The sequence below is a fragment of the Macrotis lagotis genome, chromosome 8 (assembly GCF_037893015.1).
Source record: "Macrotis lagotis isolate mMagLag1 chromosome 8, bilby.v1.9.chrom.fasta, whole genome shotgun sequence".
Classification (NCBI taxonomy): Eukaryota; Metazoa; Chordata; class Mammalia; order Peramelemorphia; family Peramelidae; genus Macrotis; species Macrotis lagotis.
This window is the reverse complement of record NC_133665.1, coordinates 19,871,414-19,894,453: the sequence shown is the minus strand read 5'-3', so window position 1 is coordinate 19,894,453 and position 23,040 is coordinate 19,871,414. Positions and strand designations below refer to the sequence as shown.

Sequence of the window (23,040 nt, the reverse complement as noted above, 5' to 3'; positions counted from 1 at the left end):
TACTGAGAAATTTGATGATTTATTGGTTAAGGAGAAAAACTGAAGAAATATTTTGAGAAAAAAATTGAGTTTAATACTCCATTTGGGGGGGGGAACATTATGAAGAGAATTCTTGAGAAAAGATTTAAAGTAGCACCTGTAAGAGTTGACTAGTAAGCATTTCTAGAGTTAATCATTAGAAGTAAATGGTTGTGACTTTTCTCACAATTAGTACAGTGTAAATAATCATTTGTCTTTTTTTCATCAGTCACTGCTCAGTTGCTAAATTGTAAAGCCTTGAGGCTTAGTTAAGTTTAAGAGATTAGAAGAAAGAAGAGAGAGGTTATTTAGAAATGAATAAAAGTAAATACTGTTAGAGTATAAAGGTAAAGAGTATGGCAGTATAGGTTTCTCTATTGAATAAAGAATCTTTAATAAACTAGGGTGAGGATTCAGAGCTAACTGATTAATGAGACCTTCTAAGTTTAGTAATTTGTGAGGAAACAGGAAAACTCGCAATTGCCTTTGAAAACTATAATGTAAATTAAGGTAAGAAGTCTATTGCAAAATTATAAGGATCAAACATTACTCAAAAGAACCCAACCCGTTTCTTCAAGGGAATGAGAGGTACAAAGGTGTTGCACATTGCACATGTTTGTAGACTTTTTCATGTACTGGTTGTACTAGTTATGAACAGGTCAGTTCTCTCTTTAGGTAGGTGTGTGTGTGTGTGTGTGTGTGTGTGTGTGTGTGTGTGTGTGTGTGTCTATCTGAATTTGGGGGAGAGGAGGGAATTTCAAAAAAAAAAAAACTATGATGATGTAAAAAAACAAAAGATAACAATAAACTTTTCCTAAAATTTATAATTACCAGATGTGACCTGATTCCCATCAGTTTCTATTCTAGTTTTCATTCATGTTGATCAAATAGGATATTTTTTTTTAGATTTTTGCAAGGCAAATGGGGTTAAGTGGCTTGCCCAAGGCCACACAAGCTAAGTGTCTGAGGCTGAATTTGAACTCAGGTACTCCTAATTCCAGGCCCGGTGCTCTATCCACTGTGCTACCTAGCTGCCCCTAGGATATAATTTTTAAAAAATTTTACTCTATATAATAATCTTCCTTAATAAAATTAACAAAAAATAAGGTAACCAGTCAAGTGGGGGTAAAGATGATGGTTTACATGGTGGGTTATATTTCCTAAAACTTGCTAAAGTGAGGAAAGTGAGGAAAGTTTGTATATTTTCTATGTAACATTGATTTTACTATAAGCAAATAAATATTTAGTAGTTCTGAGGACCATCTCTCATTTTCAAGTGTTTTAGTGACCTCTGTTCTTAATCCCCAATAGTAGAAGAAAAAGAAAAACAAAGGTTATATGATCAGTTCCACTCTATAGGACAAGAATGATTGCACTGTATAGAGAGCAGCCAGAATATACCAAATTAGTAACTGCCCATGTGAAATTCCTTCCAACAGAGAATTTCTAGAATCAGGCAGAGTTCTTTTGATTTTTCTGTTGTAGATCCTGAGTATTTAGCTTTTTTCAGATCTAATTTAGTCCTGTGGTAATAAAGAAGGATAAAGGCCCATTTCCTTCAGTGATGGAATTTTGACCAGAAAATTTCTTACCATAATTCCTGTACTTAACTTTCTATGGTTGTCTAAACCCTAGGACAAGCACAAACAATTCAGGAAACCTTAAGTCTTCTGGCAAACTAGGCAAAATCTGGTTTCAACAGCTAAAACTCATACTTCTCTCTCTCAAAGGAACATGATCAGGAACCCATAAATATAACCAATCATACAACCACATTTACACTTTCCCTAACATAATAACAGAATGTTCATACCAATCTAGGAAGGCACAAAAACCCCACAGCTTACTCTCCCAACAATCAATGGCTAAAAGCGTCTCTCTCTTCCAAATATGATTTCCTCTGCTTACAAAGAGGATGCTACAGGCAGCAGCAGCTGGTCCTGTACTTCTGATTGTTTTCCTAGTAGCATCAGTAAGAGTTGTACAAATCCTTTGATGCCTTTTTTGCTTTGTCCCCCTTTTGACTGAAAGTATGAGTTAACCTGCCAAGGATTCAAGTTGTAGTACATAGCTAAGAAGAAGAGGTTCCCCCCTACACATAAATATCTTTATGGAGGTGGTATTCCTGATCTTGGCTATATTGATGCACCAAATCAGTGTGCTTCCTGGACTCCTGGGGAGTCTCTGAGATCCATTCAGGGATAAATGTAGTCAAAACTATTTTCATAATAATTCTAAGACATCTATTAAAATATTATCTATTGTCTATCAAATACTGCTATTAAAATATTTTCTATTAAACTACTGCTTCCTTTTCCAACTGTATTTGTGTGAAGCCAGAATTTCTTCATATATTTAACCAAAACAACATATCACAATAGATTAAATGTAGAAGCAGATATAAGAATACAATTGCCTTTTATTAAGCCAGATAGTAAAAAGACTTGCAAAAAATATATAAAACAATGTCACTCTAATTTTTCTTGTTTTAGGAAATAAATTTTTTTCATAAAACTACTATTTATGTTAATATTAAATCAGATTTATTATTAATATTTTTAATGAATTGATAAATATTTTTAAATTATCAGTTTTAATTTCTAATATAGTAAATAACTATGCTATGGTTGACACGAGCAAAAGCTCTTCAGAGTCCTCAAAGATTTTTAAGATTATTAAGGGGTTTTAAGGTCAAAAGGTTACCTTATTCTAACAGGCTAAACAATTCAAACTACAACCTGGGAAAGAATGTTCTCTATTCATTAACCCATTCATGGTTCTCACACTTACTTTTTTGACTTGGCACATTCTTTCTTCCAGTTTTTCACCAGAACAGGCACCACCTGTTCAGAGGTGTCTTCTGGGTTCAAGGACCACAAATCTGCAGCCTCCAGAGGACATTTATATCCTCGGACCATCAACCTATATTTGAAGCACAGAAGAACTGTGTGAGAGAGCAAGGAGATCTAGGTGAAGAAAGAACTCCCATTCTGGATCATCATAATGACTTAAAAAAATACCAGGATAAACCTTGAAAAATTATCATGTAAAACAGAGATAAAACATGAGGCCAATGGCTCACATGCAGGCCACAACACTCTTAAATGCAGCCTAAACCAGATTAAAATGTAATTGTACATGTCTAATGTGGAAATGTATTTTGCATGACTTTATTTGCACATTGAGATTTAAATGTTTGGCACTCTCAATGGGTAGGGGAGGGAGAAAATTTTGAACTGAAAATAAAAATAAAACTTAAAAAATGTTAATTGGGAAATACTTAACAAAATAAATAAAAATGAAATAAATATTAGATTTTAAAACTAAGTCAATATGTGGCCCAAGAGGATTTTAATGACTCCTATTTTTATTTGAGTTTGACAGTACTGATGGAGAGAAAATAACTTCAAGTGGCCAAGTCCTTGCCTATCAAATGATTCAAAGTTTTTTAATTTTTATAACCCTCTACTTGAGAGAGGAGTGTGTTTGTATGTTTATGGTATGGGAAGTATCACCATCCCCACCAGTATCACCAGATGGGCAAAGTGAGTGAGTTCATTAACACACACCTTCTATTGGTCACAATACTGCTACACAAGCAGAGAAAACAGCCTAATCTGTGGGGTCAATCAGTTCAGAAATACAGGTAGGAGAAAAAGTTCGATGCCCTTACCCAGTAATCCACCAGAAGGTAATTCTGGAGAGGAAAGAAGCACCAGACTCCGGACAGGGATTCTATTGGGGAGAAAAAAGAGAAAAGAAGTAGAATAAAAGCACATATAGATTATACCTATATCTATATTCATATAGATATTTATAGATATATAGATAATCCCACATACACTGGAGCTATTAAAACAGGAACTGATACCTTATCTGTCTGCTTTTATGAATCTGATAACTTTTACACATCCAATTTGGCACCAAAAATGATATTCCCTCTCCTAAGTTACAATGACTTCTAAAACAGCTACATTCTACCTTCAAAGACTTTTTCTCAGAGGAGCACACAACAGTTCCATAAAAGATTCCAAACATATTATTAACAAGTATTGTCTGAGTTCTCCAGCACTACCACATACTATAATGTAGAATTCTGGAATCTAAATTTTTAAAATAATTTTTTAAAAGAAAGTGATAAGCAACTATTATGGATTTGTTCATGTCAGTAGTACAATAATCAAAGATAATTCTAAAGGACTTGTGATGGAAAATGCCATCCACATCCAGAGAAGGAACTATGGCATCTAAATGCAGACCAAAGTTCACTATTTTCAATTTCTAAAATTTGTTTTATATTTTATGATTTTTGTACCTTTCATGGTTTTTTCCTTTTTGTTCTTATTCTTCTTTCATAACATGATTAATATAGATATATGTTTAACATAGTTACACTACATTAGACTGCTCTGTCAAGGGAAGCATGAAAAAATGTATAACTCAGGGCAGTTAGGTGGCGCAGTGGATAGAGCACCAGCCCTGGAGTCAGGAGTACCTGAGTTCAAATCCGGCCTCAGACACTTAATAGTTAAGCTGTGTGGCCTTGGTCAAGCCACTTTAACCCCATTTGCCTTGCAAAAAAAAAAAAGTATAACTCAAAAACCTTATCAAAAATGAGACTGTGGAAAACTATCTTTACATGTAGTTGAAAAAATAAATTTATTTTTTTAAAAAATGATAAGGAAATATGCCCACATAGTAAGTAGTATGCAGTCAAAGACCTTTAACAAAGTATGAAACTAAAAGATATATTCTATTTACAAGCACATACAACCAATTCTTAAATGTTCACTTTTGATTATCTATGGAAAATGATTCATCACAATTTGGCTTCCATAGGAGAACTACACCTACTTGTTTCCTAGGGTACCATATTCAATAACAGAAATGTATCTGATAAGACAAATGCAAATTAATTATCAATACAGAACAAACATAATTAGAAAGCCAAATAAGCTAGCATAACATGGACTAGGAGTGGCGGATCAGATGCTTGAATCCATCTCTTCTCCACTCACCCAGCTACCATGAGTTTGGAGCCCTTGTCACCTTTTTTTCCTGTACTACAAAAGTCTAACTGATCTCCAAGACTCAGGTCTCTCCCAACTCCAGTCTATGTTAACCACTCCTAGTAAAGTAATTTTCCTGAGTCTGCCTTGGCATTTTATTTTATATTTTATATTTTATTTTATATTCTCTGAGGTTACTTTGAATGGGATTTCTCTTTCTAGCTCTTCCTGCTTTATCTTGCTAGTCATATTTAGAAAGGTTGAGGATTTATGAGAGTTTAGTAATTTTCCTTAAGCAAAGACCTGACCACGTGACTTCATTACTGAGTCAACTCCAGTGGCTTCCAATTATCTCTAGGATAAAAGATAAACTTTTGATTAGCATTTAAAATCCTTCATGACCAGGCCCAAACCTCACTGGATATTTCTCTCCCTATAGTACCATGGAATTCAAGAAAACTGGACTCCTCACACAAGATATCCCATCTTCCATCTCTGTGCTTTGACTCTGGTCCTTCCACATTTCTGAGGTATACTCCATCCTTAAATCCCTCACTGACTATCTCCCTGCCTTTAATAGGCAGTTCAAGCAACATCTTCTACATGAACTTTCCTGATCATGCCAACAGCTGAAGTTTTCCTCCCAAACTACATTGTATTTAACTACTATGTATACATTTCTATTTATTCACTTTATATTTATACTATATATATATATTGCTGTTTTTGCAAGGCAGTGGGGTTAAGTAACTTGCTCAAGGTCACACAGATAATTATCAAGTGTCTGAGGTCACATTTGAACTCAAGTCCTCCTAACTTCAGGGCTAGTGCTCTATCTACTGTGCCACCCCACTGCCCCATTTCTATTTTTTTATGTGTACTAGTCTCCTCCAGTAGAATGTAAGCTTTGGGGGGGCAGCTAGGTGGCGCAGTGGATAGAGCACTGGCCCTGGAGTCAGGAGTACCTGAGTTCAAATCCAGCCTCAGACACTTAATAGTTACCTAGCTGTGTGGCCTTGAGCAAGCCACTTAACCCCATTGCCTTGGAAAAAACTTTTAAAAAAAAGTATGCTTTGGTAAGGAAATTTTTCATTCTTTGTACTTGAATGCCTGCCTCCTATCACAGAGAAAGCATTTAATAAATTCCTGTTGTTTGAATAATTGACATATACAGATGTCCTAAAACTTTTACTGCAGATTTTAGCTATTAAAGCTTCCAACCATAGTAAGACTTTCATAAGTTAAGATTCACAGACCTACAATCTCATGTTATCAAGAATACACACACACATGCACACACAACAAATACACATGGAGGAGGGGTGTCAATATAATTCTTGGAAACTTTTCATTTTTCATTTTAGCCCTTTGGCTTGTAGGTCCAAGTCAAGAACATACATGACTAAAAAAAGGAGCAGGGCTAGAAAATGTAACATGCACTCTTAGAGGTAATTCTATAAACCAGGAGACATTGCTCTATGATAAGCAGCACTGAAATCCCTAAAAGTTATGAGAAGAAATTGGGCTTTTTTCTAAATTTCATAGGTGGTTTCTATCAAACCTGCAAAGGCAACAAAACAAGATATGGCAGAGAGAAGGTTGATCTGGACAAGCTAAGCTTCTGTTCCATATTCATATAGCATTAAGGATACCTGACTAAACATGAAGCCTCCAAATGTGAGAGGTATTAGTCCCCTTGCCCTTGACCCTGCTATAAGCACTGAATTTAGGTTGAAGCAACTTATCTGAAGAGAGAAAGGTTGACAAACTGGAGCCTAGTCAAACAAGTATAATCATGGCAGGAAAAGGAATGAATACAATATCCAAAGGGAGATCATTATAGACAGCCAGGTTCCTGAAAACCTAAGGAATTGATTGTATTCCTCCATGGACAAAAGGAAGCTCTCTGAGGACAGGAACTAGAATACAGGACACCCTATAGATATATCAATCATTAGGCACCTTCTCTGGGTTAGAAGGCGGGGATGTAAGAGAAAACTTCCCTCTCCAAAACTTACATCCTAATGAAGGAGACAAGTATATAGTATAAACACAAATACAATACAAATTTGTATTTATATCTCCAATATTTACTATGGGACTGGAAACACAATAGCTATTTAATAATAAATACTGATTGATTTACATTAGTTGTAAACCTCTCAGTGCTCTAGACAAATCTCTAAGATTATAAGTACTGACAATTTGTGGGTTTGCAATGATGAAAGGAGTTGACTTATGCCAATGAAATTGCAAGTTCAGATCCCCTCAAATTATTAAACCTAGATTATTAAACTTTTGGAGCTTTTATGAAGATACATTATACATGCTGATGTGCATTTAAGTCTGAAGAGTTATGATTTCCCAATTTTCTAATATTTTATATTATTGAGGTAATAGATTCTTCTGATTAATGGAGAAATGATAAAATAGAGATTTGGAAAGTTGATTGTAGAAGTGCAAACAGGACAAGGAATCAAGATCAAAGGTTTCAAAATAGCCAAGATGCAAAGAACCATATAGAAATAAAAATGTCAGGGTGGCTAGGGGGTGCAGTGGATAGAGCACCGGCCCTGGAGTCAGGAGTACCTGAGTTCAAATCCGGCCTCAGACACTTAATAATTACCTAGCTGTGTGGTCTTCGGCAAGCCACTTAACTCCATTTGCCTTGCAAAAAAAAAAAACAAAAAAAACCTAAAATAAATAAATAAATAAAAATGTCACTGAAATTAATTTTAATTTTGTCTACAGCCTAACTTAACTCAAATATGATTTTTTTAAAGCCACTCCTTTCACCCAGAAAAGATACTTGCCCTGGACTGATAAACTCCATAGTCGCCTACAGGGACCACCCTCATCCTGAAGGACAAACATTTTTCATATGCCGAACAGGGCAGAGTCTGAGAGGATCTCATCATCCCAGAAAGTTATTACAGAACTCATTAATTCATATTCCAGTAATTTAGAACCCATGAGAATTCAGACTCAGCTCTGGAGGAGTCAGCAAGTAAAGAATTACAAAGAGGGGCATTATTAACAAGGGACTGTTTTGTTTTCTGGATGCTGATTTGGGGCCTCTTTCTTTATAAGAAGATACTAGCAGCTTAGCAGGATTATTTGACCTTCCTAAGAACAGTATGCTCCTTCCAATCTTCTCTCCCTCCCCAAAAAGAAAAGTACCTCCCTCTACATCTGATCTGACCACAGCTACAACAGCTGTACTTTTTCACATGACTGGGGAGCTGAGGGTAAAAGGAAAAAAAGCTTGTATCCTTCGATGTTTAAGAGAAAAGAGATTAACTTTCATGGTCCTGCAGTAATTGTCACATTTTTAGGCTAAGAAGTGTTAGTAAACCCACAATTCTATTTACAGTCAAGTAAGCAATAAGCTTTTATATTGTGCCTAATGTATGCTAAGCACTATACTCTGTTGGGGACACAAACAAAAATGAAAGAGATATGAGAAATATTAAGAACATAATGTAAAATGTTCTCTACTGGGAGGCAAGGTCAGATTGCTGTCCTGTGTTTGCCACTATCTAGCTAAGGAACCATGGGAAAGTCACAATGGGTCTGGGTCTCAGTTTCCTTATCTGCAAAATGAAGAAGTTGAACTAAATTATCTCTGTAGTTCATCCTATGGTAGATGTAGGTATGTATGTCCCAAAAGTCTTACTGTAATTTTAATTATTAATGTGTGTAAATATATATATAAACATACATATATACACATATTTATGTATGTATTTGAGTTATAGGTTTTAATTAACTTATCTCAATGACCTTTCATACCTTACATATCTGAAGGTATATAAGTTAGAAGAGACCTAGATTCCAATTGTGGCTTCAGCATTTTATAAGTTATTCTACCACAGGCAATTAAACAGACTCTCTAAGATTCAGTTTCATCCTCTAAAAATGGGGACAAATAATATTTTGCTCTACCTATCTCTTAGAATTGTTGCAAGGAAAGTACTTCGTAGACCTTAAATTTAAATCTCAATGATTACTAGTGGTGCTGGTCCAAGGAGCTGAAAACTGTGCAGAAAATCTGATTCAAATTCCCTCTGTGATGGTATTGTCAGACCATGGGTAAACTGCTTGACAATTACTGTAAGACATTTCCTCCTGACCGTCCTTTCTTAGATCTCTAGTTTCCTTCAAAAATCAGTTCCAGAATCATCTTCTACATGAGATATTTCCTGAGTCCACTACCCCCTCCACTCCATCAGCTGCTAGTATCTTACCCCTGAAACAAAATTAATTTTGCATATGCTTAAAAACTTATTTTTCTCCCTCTAAAATTTTTTCTAATTTCCTCAGGAACTAAAACAAAGATGATAATAGATGTCTGTTGACTGACTAAAATCACTATGAATCTGTTTCTTCATCCATAAAATGGGAATAATATCTAAAGGATCTACCTCATAGGACTGTTCTAAGCTCATGTAAGTGAATACAAGGAAAGAAGATTCTTTGCAAATGCTATTGCATATGAATGCCAGTTATAATAGCAATAAAAATACCATTTTTGTTTCTAAAAAATCTACAGTTTGGATACTTCACCAATTAGGGCAGAAATCCTACCCCAAATTAACAAGATTTTATAGGACTTTTCTAAATAAATCTGTTTGGCCTCTACCTCTTCCATTCCTCCAAATACACCCCACAGGCTATGCCCACAACTGTATGTCTTTTTAGACATGACCAAGATACACTGACAGCAAGGTAAGGCAGATATACACAGAAGGAAGGTTAAGGGGAGTGGGACAAAAGAGAGGGAGGGAGGTCAAGAGAAAAGTCTATTCAGTCTAGCAAAGGGCCAGCAAAGGGAGAGAAGAGGCATGATCTAACTGTTACAGAAGGGAATACTGGTCTTCCTACATTAAGACCTCTGTGATTCAAGAGTTCTCCAGGAGATTCACTCCCTCTAAGGATAGTGACTAAGTCTGTGACTATGCAATAAATTAGCCTCAGAAGAGAAGGTGATCTCTGTGCTAAGTACAAGAAGCCATGAGATAACAGTACTCTTGAGGCTTTTGCATGCCTTCTTCTCTGAGAAGGAAATGGTAGGGGGGGTCAGTGAAAGTCAAACTGTCTATCCAGACAAACCAAAAGACACAACTCCCTGTTCACTTTGTTTTCTTGTGGGGTTTACTCCCCCTCAAAAAAAAATAGATCCTTCTGGACTCAATCTTTAGAACTCAATGAATAAAGAAAGTCACTAGTTTATGAGATTTATGAAGAAATAAGGAGTAGCACCTTTTAAGTAAAAACATCCACAAGAGGACTTCCAGCCAAGATGGCGGAGAGAAGACAGGAATAGTTCTAAAGTCTCCCGATCTCTTTCCCCATCTATCACATGAAACAAACCTCTTAAAGAAATCCAACCCGGGGCAGCTAGGTGGCACAGTGGATAGAGCACCAGCCCTGGAGTCAGGAGTACCTGAGTTCAAATCCGACCTCAGACACTTAATTACCTAGCTGTGTGGCCTTGAGCAAGCCACTTAACCCCATTTGCCTTGCAAAAAAGAAAAAAACCTGAAAAAAAAATCTGAAAAAAAAATCCAACCCACAAAACCCAGAAAGAAAAGCCAGGAGAAAGAACAACTACCTCAGGATTCATCTCTGGCAGCAGCTTTGGCCAAATTCAGGTGGGTGAGTCTGGGCCCAGAGGGAGGATCAGCCCTGAATCAGCCAGATTTAACAGCTGAATTGGAACCAGGGAGTCTGAGAGCCGGAGAGCCGGACTTGCTGGATCAGTGGTGGGGCTGGACCAAAGGGGCTTGGGTCAGCGGAGGAGCAGAGGCACTGGTGTTGGTACTATCCCCCTGGAGCTTGGAGACTGCAACTGGGGGGAGAGTTCTGGTGCAGGAGAGCTGTGGACACCATCCTGGGCTCCTCTAGTCCCATTACAACTGAGACCTCCTCCCAAACAAACAAATGTAAACTACTTCTGCCTCAGGCCCAGATGTGTGAGCAGAAGAACCAGCCCAGCTGAGGAATGATCTCAGGCCAGCGTAAAGCCCACCATTGATTGAAGGCAAAAGAATTCAATAGCTCCAACCCCTCCCATCAAGCAAAGGGAGAAGGCCTCAGTCAAGGTCACAGACACTCCAGAGAAAGCAACCAACACCTCCTATGGGCCAGCCAGAGAAACTGCACTCAGTAAGTAAAGCCTTTAGCGATACCAAGCCCCGGTGAACCAGTCCTCCCCCACAACTCAAGGTCTTAGCAAAATGAAGAAGGGTTAGCGAAATGGTGGATCCACAGAAAAATTCCTGGAAGGGAAAGACCCTAACTGAGAGAGACCTGGAACCTCTGAGGAGAATACAATCTGGTCTCCAGCGCAGAAAGACTTCCTTGAAGAAATAAGGAAGGAACTTAAAAATTTGGGAGAGACAATTAATACCTTGCAACAAGAAAACAAAACCTTACAAAGTACAATTGGACAAATACAAAAGGAGAATAAATCTCTCAGATCATCAACTGGACCAATACAAAATGAGAATAATTCTCTCAGATCATCAAATGAGCAAATGCAAAAAGAAATTAATTCTCTCAAAACCTCAATTGGTCAAATGGAAAGCTCTCTCAAAAGTAGAATTGACCAATTGCAAAAGGTTAATGAAGAAAACTCCTCCTCCCAAAAAAGAATGGAGTCTACAGAAACTAATGACTCCATGAGACAGCAAGAGTCAGTTAAACAAAATCAAAAAAATAGAAAAAATAGAAGCAAATGTAAAATACCTCATCAACAAAACCAGTGACCTCGAGAATAGATCGAGGAGGGGCAACCTGAAAATTATAGGACTTCCTGAAAACATTGAAGAGAAAAAAAGCCTGGACTTAATATTACAGGATTTAGTGATGGAAAACTGCCCTGACATCATGGAATCGGAGGGCAAAGTAGTTATTGAAAGAGTACATCAACCCCACCAGAAAAAGATCCTAAAATGAAAACACCAAGGAATGTTGTGGTCAAATTCCAGAACTATCAGATAAAAGAGAAAATCCTGCAAGCAGCCAGAAAGAAACAATTTAAATATCAAGGAGCCAAAGTAAGGATCATGCAGGACCTGGCTGCATCAACATTAAGGGATCGAAGGGCCTGAAACGAGATATTTCAAAGGGCAAGGGAGCTTGGAATGAAGCCAAGAATCTACTTTCCTGCAAAGCTGAGCCTTCTCTTCCAGAGAAAAAGATGGACATTTAACAAAATGGAAGAATTCCAAAAATTTCTGATGAAAACACCAGAGCTAAATAGAAAATTTGGACATCAAACAGGAGTTCAAGAGACACATAAAAAAGTAAAAAAAGGGGGGGAGGGGGTAAAAGGGAAAAAAATGCAATCCAGTAAGTTGAAACTGGCTATATCCCAGCATGGGGGGGGAAAAGATTCTCATAAATCTTGAGAATTGTAACTCTAACAGAGAGAATACACCTAGTCAGAAATGGTGGAAATTCATGACCTATCCATGAACCTGCTATCTAATGGGATATAACTGGCTTTAACCCCACTTGGGAGAAAGACTAATAACTCTCAGGAATTTTGACTCTATTCGATAGAATATACTGAACTAGAAGGGACAGACATTCAGAATTTTCTATGACTTAGATAGAATGATCAAAAAAACACTACCTCCTTAAAAAGAGGGACAGGAAAGAGACTGGAGGAGGGAGGGAACCGAATGGGGTAAATCTCATTACACTAAGAGGTACAAAAAACCTATGGTAATAGAGGGGAAGAAGGGAGCAGAGGAGAAACACCTGAATCTTCTTCTCATCAGACTTGGCTTAAAGTCAACCTACACATACTCAGTTAACTTATAAAACATCTAACCTTTCAAGTATTAAAAGGGGAAAAGGGGAGGGGGGGAAGGAGAAAAGGAAGGGGAGTGGGGGAAAAAGGGGAAATAACAAAAGGAAGGGAAGGGAAAAGGGAAAAAGGAAAAAGGGAAAGGGGAAAGAAAGGGGAGGGTGTGATATAGGAGGGCAAACACACTGAAGGGGGTGGTATTCAGAAACAAAATACTGGGGAATATGGATAAGGGGGGGAAGGGGGAAAATACAAACAGAGCGAAGATAGCACAGGGCAATAAAGAATTAGTAATCATAACCTTGAATGTGAATAGGATGAACTCTCCCTTAAAATGTAAGCAAATAGCAGAGTGGATTAAAAAACCAGAATCCTACAATATGCTGCTTACAAGAAACTTATTTGAAGCAGAGAGATACATATAGAGTAAAGGTAAAAGGTTGGAGCAAAATATATTTTGCTTCAGCTGAAGTAAAAAAAAAAAAGCAGGGGTAGCAATCCTTATCTCAGACAAAGTAGCAGCAAAAATAGATAGCCTTGAGATAAGGAAGGAAACTTTATCCTCCTAAAAGGTACCACAGAAAATAAAGTCATTTCAATATTGAAAATATATGCACCCAGTGGGACAGCACCCAAATTCTTAGAAGAGAAGCTGAAAGAACTACAGGAAGACATAGACAGCAAAACTTTACTAGTGGGAAACCTCAACCTCCCACTATCAGATCTAGATATCACATCATAAAATAAACAAGAAAGAAGTTAAGGAGGTAAAAAGATTGTTAGAAAAATTAGATATGGTAGACTTATAGAGGAAACTGAATGGGGATAGAAAGGAATATACCTTTTTCTCTGCAGTACATGGAACAAAAATTGACCATGTACTAGGACATAAAAACCTAATGATCAACTGCAGAAAGGCAGAAATAGTGAATATATCTTTCTCAGATCACAATGCAATAAAAGTCATATTCAATACTGGGCCAAGGAGATAGAGACCCAGAACTAATTGGAAACTGAATAACCTCATTTTAAAAAATGAGTGGACCAAAAAACAAATTATAGAAAGAATTAACCATTTTATCCTAGATAATGATAATAATGAAAGAACATACCAATACCTATGGGATTCATTCTTCAAAGTAACTCTCAGGGGATATATTATAGCTCTAAATGCTTATATGAATAAATTGGAGAAAGAGGAAATCAATGAACTAAACATGCAACTAAAAAAATTAGAAAAAACAAATCAAAAATCCCCAATTAAGTACCAAATTAGAAATTCTAAAAATTAAAGGAGAAATTAATAAAATTGAAAGCAAAAAAACTATTGAATTAATAAATAAAACCAAAAGTTGGTATTATGAAAAAACCAATAAAATTGATAAACCTTTGGTCAATTTGATTAAAAAAAAGAAAGAAAACCAAATTGCTAGTATCATAAATGAAAAAGGTGAACTCACCACCAATGAGGAGGAAATTAAAGTAAAATTCGAAATTATTTTGCCCAACTCTATGCCAATAAATTTGATAATCTAAGTGAAATGGATGAATATTTACAAAAATATAAGTTGCCCAGGTTAAATGAAGAAGAGATTAAATACCTAAACAGCCCTATCTCAGAAAAAGAAATTCAACAAGCCATTACTGAACTCCCTAAAAAAAAATCTCCAGGGCCTGATGGATTCACAAGTGAATTCTACCAAACATTTAAGGAACAACTGGTTCCAATCCTATATAAACTCTTTGGAAAAATAGGGAAAGATGGAACTCTGCCTAACTCTTTCTTTGAAACCAATATAGTACTGTTACCTAAATCAGGAAGAGTTAAAACAGAGAAAGAAAATTATAGACCTATCTCCCTGATGAATATAGATGCAAAAATCCTAAATAAAATTTTAGCAAAACGATTACAAGTCATCACTAGGATAATACATTATGATCAAGTAGGATTTATTCCAGGAATACAGGGTTGGTTCAATATTAGGAAAACTGTTAGTATACTCAATTATATCAACAACAAACCTAGATGCTGAAAAAGCTTTTGACAAAATACAGCATCCATTCCTATTAAAAACACTAGAGAGTGTAGGAATAAATGGACTGTTCCTTAAAATAATTAGCAGTATCTATCTGAAAACATCAACAAGCATTATATTCAATGTGGAGAGGCTAGAGGCATTCCCAATAAGATCAGGGGTGAAACAAGGGTGCCATTATCACCACTACTATTCGATATTGTATTAGAAATGTTAGCATCAGCAATTAGAGAAGAAAAAGAAATTAAAGGAATTAGAATTGGGAAGGAAGAGACAAAACTTTCACTCTTTGCAGATGACATGATGGTCTACCTAGAGAATACCAAGAAATCATCTAAAAAAACTACTGGAAACAATTAGCAATTTTAGCAAAGTTGCAGGTTATAAAATAAACCTTCATAAATCCTCAACTTTTCTATCTATGTCTAGCAAGAAACAGCAGGAAGAGCTAGAAAGAGAAATCCCATTCAAAGTAACTTCAGACAATATAAAATATTTGGGAGTCTATTTGCCAAGACAGACTCAGAATCTTTTTGAAAACAATTATAAAACACTTCTCAAACAAATTAAATTAGATTTAAATAACTGGGCAATTATCAACTGCTCATGGATAGGTAGAGCTAATATAATAAAAATGACAATTCTACCTAAACTAAACTATCTGTTTAGTGCCCTACCAGTTAAAATTCCAAAAAAAAACTACTTTAACAAGTTAGAAAAAATTGTAAGTAAATTCATATGGAGAAATAAAAAGTCAGGAATTGCCAGGAGCTTAATGAAAAAAAGTGCAAAAGAAGGTGGCTTAGCCCTACCTGATCTAAAATTATATTATAAATCATCAGTCATCAAAACTGTTTGGTATTGGCTAAGAAATAGAATGGTGGACCAGTGGAATAGACTAGGTGTAAAAGCAGGAGAGGATTATAGTAATCTGCTGTTTGATAAGCCCAAAGAGTCAGGCCATTGGGATAAAAACTCCCTCTTTGATAAAAACTGCGGGATAATTGGAAGTTAGTATGGAAGAAACTTAGATTAGACCAACACCTCACACCCTTTACCAAGATAAGATCCAAATGGTTACAGGACATAGACATAAAAAACAATAGTATAAGCAAATTAGAAGATCAAGGACTAGTCTACCTGTCAGATCTATGGAAAGGGGAGCAGTTTATGACTAAGGAAGAGTTGGAGAACATCACCAAAAACCAATAAGATGATTTCGATTACATTAAATTAAAAAGCTTTTGCACAGATAAAACCAATGTAACCAAGATCAAAAGAAATGTAGTAAATTGGGAAACAATCTTTACAATTACAACTAATGATTCTGACAAAGGACCCATTTCTAAAATATACAGAGAACTGGGTGATATTTTTAAAACAAAAAGCCATTCCCCAATTGACAAATGGTCAAAGGACATGCAAAGGCAATTTACAGATGAGGAGATCAAAGCAATCCATAGCCATATGAAAAAATGCTCTAAATCATTAATTATTAGAGAAATGCAAATTAAAGCTTCTCTGAGGTACCACCTCACACCTCTTAGATTGGCCAATATGACCAGAAAGGAGAATGATCATTGTTGGAAGGGTTGTGGGAAATCTGGGACACTGTTACATTGTTGGTGAACTGTGAACTCATCCACCTTTCTGGAGAGAAAGTTGGAACTATGCCCAAAGGGCAACAAAGATGTGCATACCCTTTGACCCAGCAACACCACTACTGGATCTATACCCTGAAGAGATGATGAAAAAGGGTAAAAACATTACTTGTACAAAAATATTTATAGCAGCCCTGTTTGTGGTGGCAAAGAATTGGAAATCAAGTAAATGTCCTTCAATTGGGGAATGGCTTAGCAAACTGTGGTATATGTATGTCATGGAACACTATTGTTCTATTAGAAACCAAGAGGGATGGGGTTTCAGGGAAGCCTGGAGGGATTTGCATGGACTGATGCTGAGTGAGATGAGCAGAACCAGAAAAACACTGTACACCCTAACAGCAACATGGGAGTGATGTTCAACCTTGAGGGACTTGCTCATTCCATCAGTGCAACAATTGGGAACAATTGCTGTCTGCAAAGGAGAGTGCCATCTGTATCCAGATAAGGAGCTGTAGAGTCTGAACAAAGTGCAAGGACTATTCCCTTTAATTTAGAAAAAAACAGATATCTTATTGTCTGATCTTGTTACCTCTTAGACTTCTCTGCTCTTCTTTAAGGATATGATTTCTCTCTCATCACACCCAATTTGGATCAAGGTACAACATGGAAACAAAGTAAAGACTGACAGAGTGCTTTCCGTGGGGGGGTGGAGGGAGGGAAGCAAGATTTGGGGGAAAATTGTAAAACTCAAATAATATCTTTAATAAAAATAAATTTAAAAAATCCAAACTCATTGTTTCAGGGGATAATTCCGGGACTCATTCAGGAAAGGTTACATTCTCTTCCTGTTTCTCTATAGGACCCGAATGAACTTAATTAATCCTCTCTGCCTACCCCTTTTCGTGACTGCTTTCCAACATCATCAGCCTTTCACATGAAATAGGAATCTTCTACACTACTGGTGTTACAGGTCTTTTAACCTCCAGATGAGCTGCAGAGGATGCGATAAGAACTAGAAGCATGCTTTCACTGTTCTACGGAACTCTTGGGGAGGCAGCATCTTCTGCCTATATAGTTGGAACCTTTAGAGCACTGAGAGGTTAAAGGAACTAATCTAGGGTTATATTATCAGTATGTGTCAGACACAATACTTGAAGGGTCTTTCTGGCTTCAAAATCAGGTATATTACTGGTTCTAAGAGGTCAACCATATTAGAAATAAAAGATTTAAAATCAGAGAATGTTAAAGCAAGTTAGGTGCCTTACTATCTAAAATGTATTTATACTGTGCTGGGGAAAGACTGTTAAACCAAGAGGTAAAAGACCTGGGTCAACTCTAAGTATGTTCAATTACTAGCTAACTAGTGAGTTTAGCAAGTCATTTAATCAATTTGAGATTCTTTCTAATTCTACAAATATAAGCCAATAAACAATTCCCTCTCTTTCTAGCCCTGGCACCATTTGAGGTTCTTTTTGGCTAAATATTACTTTATGTCCTTTAGATGAGATCTGAGGGGACTGTTTGAAATTTACTTTTAGGAAAGCAAGAGTAGCATGGTATGGAGATTCAATCAATCAACAAGCATTTATTTATTAAACTCCTGCTGTATGCTAAACTCCTGCTCCTGGGGATCAAAGCAAGCCAATTCTCAAGAGAACCTCAATATCACCACAAAAAAAGTCCAAGACAGGAGTGGCTCAATGGCGTCAGAAATATGTGGCAAGACAAATATAATAGATGAGTAGTCTTTACACAAAAATATATCCTAACACCCTCCACAGGCTTTGAATACTCAAGTTAATGTAAATTTCTGCTGTTACCACTATCTCTTACCCCAAAGTGAACTAAGTTCAAAGAAAAATCTGAGTGAAGCCTCATTACAAAATCTCATATGTCATTTTCAGCAGATTATCAATGTTAAAATATGACTAAAAAACATTCAACAAATTTCTCTTCCTCTTTCCTCTTAAACTCAGGGGAACTGGAAAACTTACAAACTGTCAACAAAAACGAAAGTTTCTCAGGGTTCTAGGGTTTCTACTTTCTGTTTGGACTATATTCAAAATCCGTCTAATCCAAAAGGGCCCCAAATTATGGAAAAAAACAGACCAAGTAAAGTTCTTGGCTGACCAAAGAGGAAGCTTGAAGAAAATAATACCAGAAAAAATGAGGGTGTGAGATACATCAAAGAGGCAAAGTAGGTAGATTCACATTCTCTGGATCTAGTGTTAAGAAAAGGATTTTGATGAGAGAATTAAATATTTCTGTCAATGATACTCCTAGTCTCCCAAATTTGAGTCTTTTAACTTCCCTCACTTTTACCTCCCAAACAAGTTCAGTTGTCAAGGTCTGTTAATTTTACTTTCACAATTTCTCTTGTACAAATATCCTGTCCCTTTCATCTTACTCCCTCAGTCACTATACTAGTATCAACTTTCATTACTATCCACCTTAATTATTACAGTAATATTGAAAAGGTCTTCCTATCTTCCCTTTGTACAACTTCAAATTTTCCTTCATATCATAGTCAAAATGATCTTCCCTTATACATAGATTTTTCTCCTAAGCTCAAAAATCTATAAAATAGCCTATAAAATAACATTCAAATCTCCCTTTTCAAAACTCCACAATCAACTGGTATTTTTTATTCTAGACTCTAATTTCATTGTACTCCTTCACAGATTTTAATTGATTCATATAGGACTATTCAGTTCTCCCAGAAATAAATCTTTTTTCCATGCTGTTTCTTATACCTATTATTTTTCTCTATTTTTGTCAAACTTGTCCATCCTTAAAAGCACAATTAAATTGTTTTTAATGAAGTATTTCTTGGTTCTTGATCAAGAAAAACCTTTTTTCACTCAAGACCTCAGAAAACACTTAAGTTTGCAATTTTCCAATGTGTTTATCATATAACATTACACATCAATGATAGTCAACAAGCATTCATTAAGCCTCAGTGGTATGCACTGAGGCTACAAAGACAAACAAAATTACCATCTGTACCAATAGGAAGTTCACAAACTAATAGAGGATACCACATGCAAACAATTAGGTAGATTTAAGATATTTACAGTAATGAAAGGGTAATCTCAGAGGGAAGGTACTAGGTTCTAGGAGAGACAAGGAAAAGGCCCCTTGCCATAAGTGAGATTCGGGTTTTGTCTTAAAAGAAGCCAGAGAAATCCCCACAATGCAGAGATGAGGTGGGAAATCCAGGGAATAGGTCAAGTCAGGAGATGAAATGCCTCTTTGAGAATGAGCAAATGGGTCAATGATACCAGAACAATGAATTTTCAGAGAAGTAAAGTATAAGACACCAGAAAGATGGAACAGAATAAGTGTGCAAAGAGCTTCAAAAGTTAAACAAAAGATAATATATTTGATCCTGGTGGTAACAGGGAGTCACTGTAGTTTGTTAGTAGAAAATTGACATGGTCAGATTTGCACTTTAGCAAAATCATTTTAGCAGTTAAATGAAGAATGGATAAGATGAGAGATGGACCTAAGTCAAAGAGGTCAATCATGTCTTAACCCTTTGTTCCAGTATACATGTCTTATTTGAACTTCCCAGAACCTAGCAGAGAACAGAAGCAGAAATTCAATAAAAATATCTAGTACAATCCCTTCACATTACCAAGGAAGAAACTGAGGTCCTGAGGTCCAGATAGGTTTAAATTATTTATCACAATATATAACAGCCAGGACTAGAACCTAATATTCTCGTTCACAGTTCAAGTGTCTTTGCTATAGCCTGGATACTGAATCTGCACAAATAGTCTGTTGTCGTAAGAGAGGAGTGGAGTACAAATGGGAGGATCCTTCTTCATTAAATCATTAGAACATGTTTGCTCTGGACCGGAATGAATCTTTACTTGTTACTTCCCTGTCTATATAGTATTTGTACCTAAAAGGTGTGAGAACAAAAAAAAAATGTTTACAAATTACAGATATTGAAAAATCTTGGGTCCATGTTGTTTCAAGACAAACAAAATTCTATCAAGGACATGGAGAGATAAAATGAGTCATGTGTACATACTCATATTAAGCAACAGTTTTTAATAATTTTTTTTTAGTTTTTAATGGGAATTTACTGATTACCTATTCTATGAAAGGCAAGGTGATGTTACGGGGAGAACCAGGAGGATATGTACTCAAATCTTGCCTTTGTCCCTCACAAGTGATACAAAGTAGAGCAAATCATTTAACCACTATTAAGTCTTAGTTTCCCCACTTGTAAAATGGAGATAACAATTCCAGCAATACTTGCTTCATAGGACTATTGTGAAGATCAAATGAGATAATGTGTACCAATTATATTACAAACCAAAAATCACTACACAAGTCAACTATTTCTATTATTATTTATGATGATGATGATAATAATTAATAAATAAGGCAAATGGAGGTATCCTGTCCCAGCCCTCAATAGATCCACGGGCCTAGGTAGGAAATGAAACAAATTAACATGAAAGGAAAATTAACAATTCAAGGCAATGCTTTTAAAAGATGGCAAATGAGCTGTGTGTACTTTCTTTGTATCTATCTTTATGTATGTGTCTTTCTTTCTTGTATCTTTCTATGTATCAGGTACTTAATACATTTTTTTTAACCAACTGAAAATGGTCCTAATAGCAAAATTACTATCTAAACTGTTTTATTTTTATTTAAGACAATGGGATTAAGTGACTGCTCATGGTAGGGCTAGGTAAATATTAAGTATCTGAGGCTGCATTTGAACTCAGGTCCTCCTGACTCCAGGGTTGGTGTTCTATCCACTACACCACCTAGCTGCCCCAAAACTATTATTTAAAAGGAAAGAAAAAAGTTAGCCAACTGAATAGATCCTGTAATCTAAACAACATATGCTTAGCCAGCCATGTAGTTAAATGCCAAAAAATTTACCAGCCCACACAAATATTTGCCAACTTGGCTGATGTAAGTGAAGCAACTAAAGCAATTAATTTTTACCTGCTCTATGAAAACTGTAAAGCTCACTAGATGCTGTCAACAGCCAATTTCAACACTATCTTTAGCAAAATTTTCTGTGGAGACAAGACTCGCACCAGCAGAGGTTGCTGCCACACTTGCATTTGGGGATTGTTCTTTTATTCCTAGAAATAATGTAACTTTCCCCCCTCCAAAGACCTGCTTCCCCACCCATTTTTCTCTGCAACCTATCATTCATCTCAGATTTAAGGGTAACTACCATGGTCTAGCTGAGAGTTTCCAAAAGTCTCTCTAAAAACAGAGAGTACATGGGAACATTCCCTGGTCCTGTACACTCCAGCCTTTGCCTACCAAGGCTGGGTACTGAAAATGGCATTCTTTCAAAAGAATACCACAGCCTGATGCAGGCAAAGGGGAGTAGAGGGAAGAGAGAAGAGAAAGAAATGAAAAAAGCAACATTAATTCTATTATACATCCTGTTAGTGCACTCAGGAAGGACATGAAAACTCTTATCTTAATCCCCAATGGAGTCGGCATGCAGAATCTCTTCATCTTCTCTTCAGTTTTCCTGAATTTTTAGGCAGAAAGATAATGATTTATCCTAAAGCTTTCCAGTCAGTGAATGAAATTTAAGGTGCCTCTTCTCTTCGCCCCACCTACCACTTCATTAATCAGAAACTCAGTACTTGTAGAAACATATTTTTGGTTTTATCTATGTATTTGACCCATGTTATAGACTTTTAATTAACCATTCTATCAAATATATTGTCTTCATTTCCCAGTCCAATACCACAGGCATATCCATTTAATATGAGCTCCCTAAAGAAGTGATGTTGCAAGGAAAGAACACACACATACACATACACATACACATACACACACACACACACACACACACACACACACACACACACACAGACAAACTAAACTCTCCAAGGGCTCATTTTCTCAGCAGAGCCAGGTCTCCAGGCAGAAATTTCAGGTCTCTCCTTCCTCCTTACCCCCTTGATACCTGAGCTGAAAGATTCCTTTCTTTTATTTTTTTTTTAAATCTCATTGCCAGAGGACCTTCCCCCCGTTCCATTTAAATTGGCCAGACATCAAATGATCAATCCTACATAAAGCCAATGGCCCAGGTCCAGGTCAACCCAGGCCAAGTCAAGTGTATTTCAACAGCCAGAAAACTGTTCTCACTATAAAAATCTCCAAGTCACAGATGGCAGGCTACAAATAATGCTTCACACACACAAAAGAATGCAGTTCCCTTTGAACCTATATAGGAGAGATGACAGGGCTCTCTCCCTTCTGCTCCAATCCATACTATTTTCTTAGAAATTGTGATATCCTAACCATATTGATATGATCATCTTCAGGCTGAGAGTAAGGACAAGCCCCCAACCCTATACACATATATGGACATACATACACACATTCACAATGGTCTCTTTCTTCCTACTTACATGGTCAGCAGTGGTTTCTGAGAAGAGGGGCAACTGGTCTGAGAAGCAGGACAGTATCAGCTGAATCAGTAGCAGGACAAAGTAAATGTAGAACGTGACATCACGAAATACATCGATTTCATCGCTCTGAACACAAGAGGAAAA

General features: G+C 36.4%; 1 protein-coding gene across 1 annotated transcript in view; it reads right to left on the bottom strand.

The window, feature by feature from the left end:
• The window catches only part of ABCC1 (ATP binding cassette subfamily C member 1 (ABCC1 blood group)), a 152,179-nt gene that overhangs the window by 79,704 nt on the left and 49,435 nt on the right, over positions 1 to 23,040 (bottom strand). Inside the window, exons 5-7 of the mRNA XM_074196489.1 lie at positions 22,897 to 23,022; positions 3,692 to 3,753; positions 2,809 to 2,940 (exon numbers count right to left, since the gene is read on the bottom strand). Of these exons, the coding sequence (XP_074052590.1) occupies positions 2,809 to 2,940; positions 3,692 to 3,753; positions 22,897 to 23,022 (320 nt within the window). The remainder of the gene's footprint in view (positions 1 to 2,808; positions 2,941 to 3,691; positions 3,754 to 22,896; positions 23,023 to 23,040) is intronic.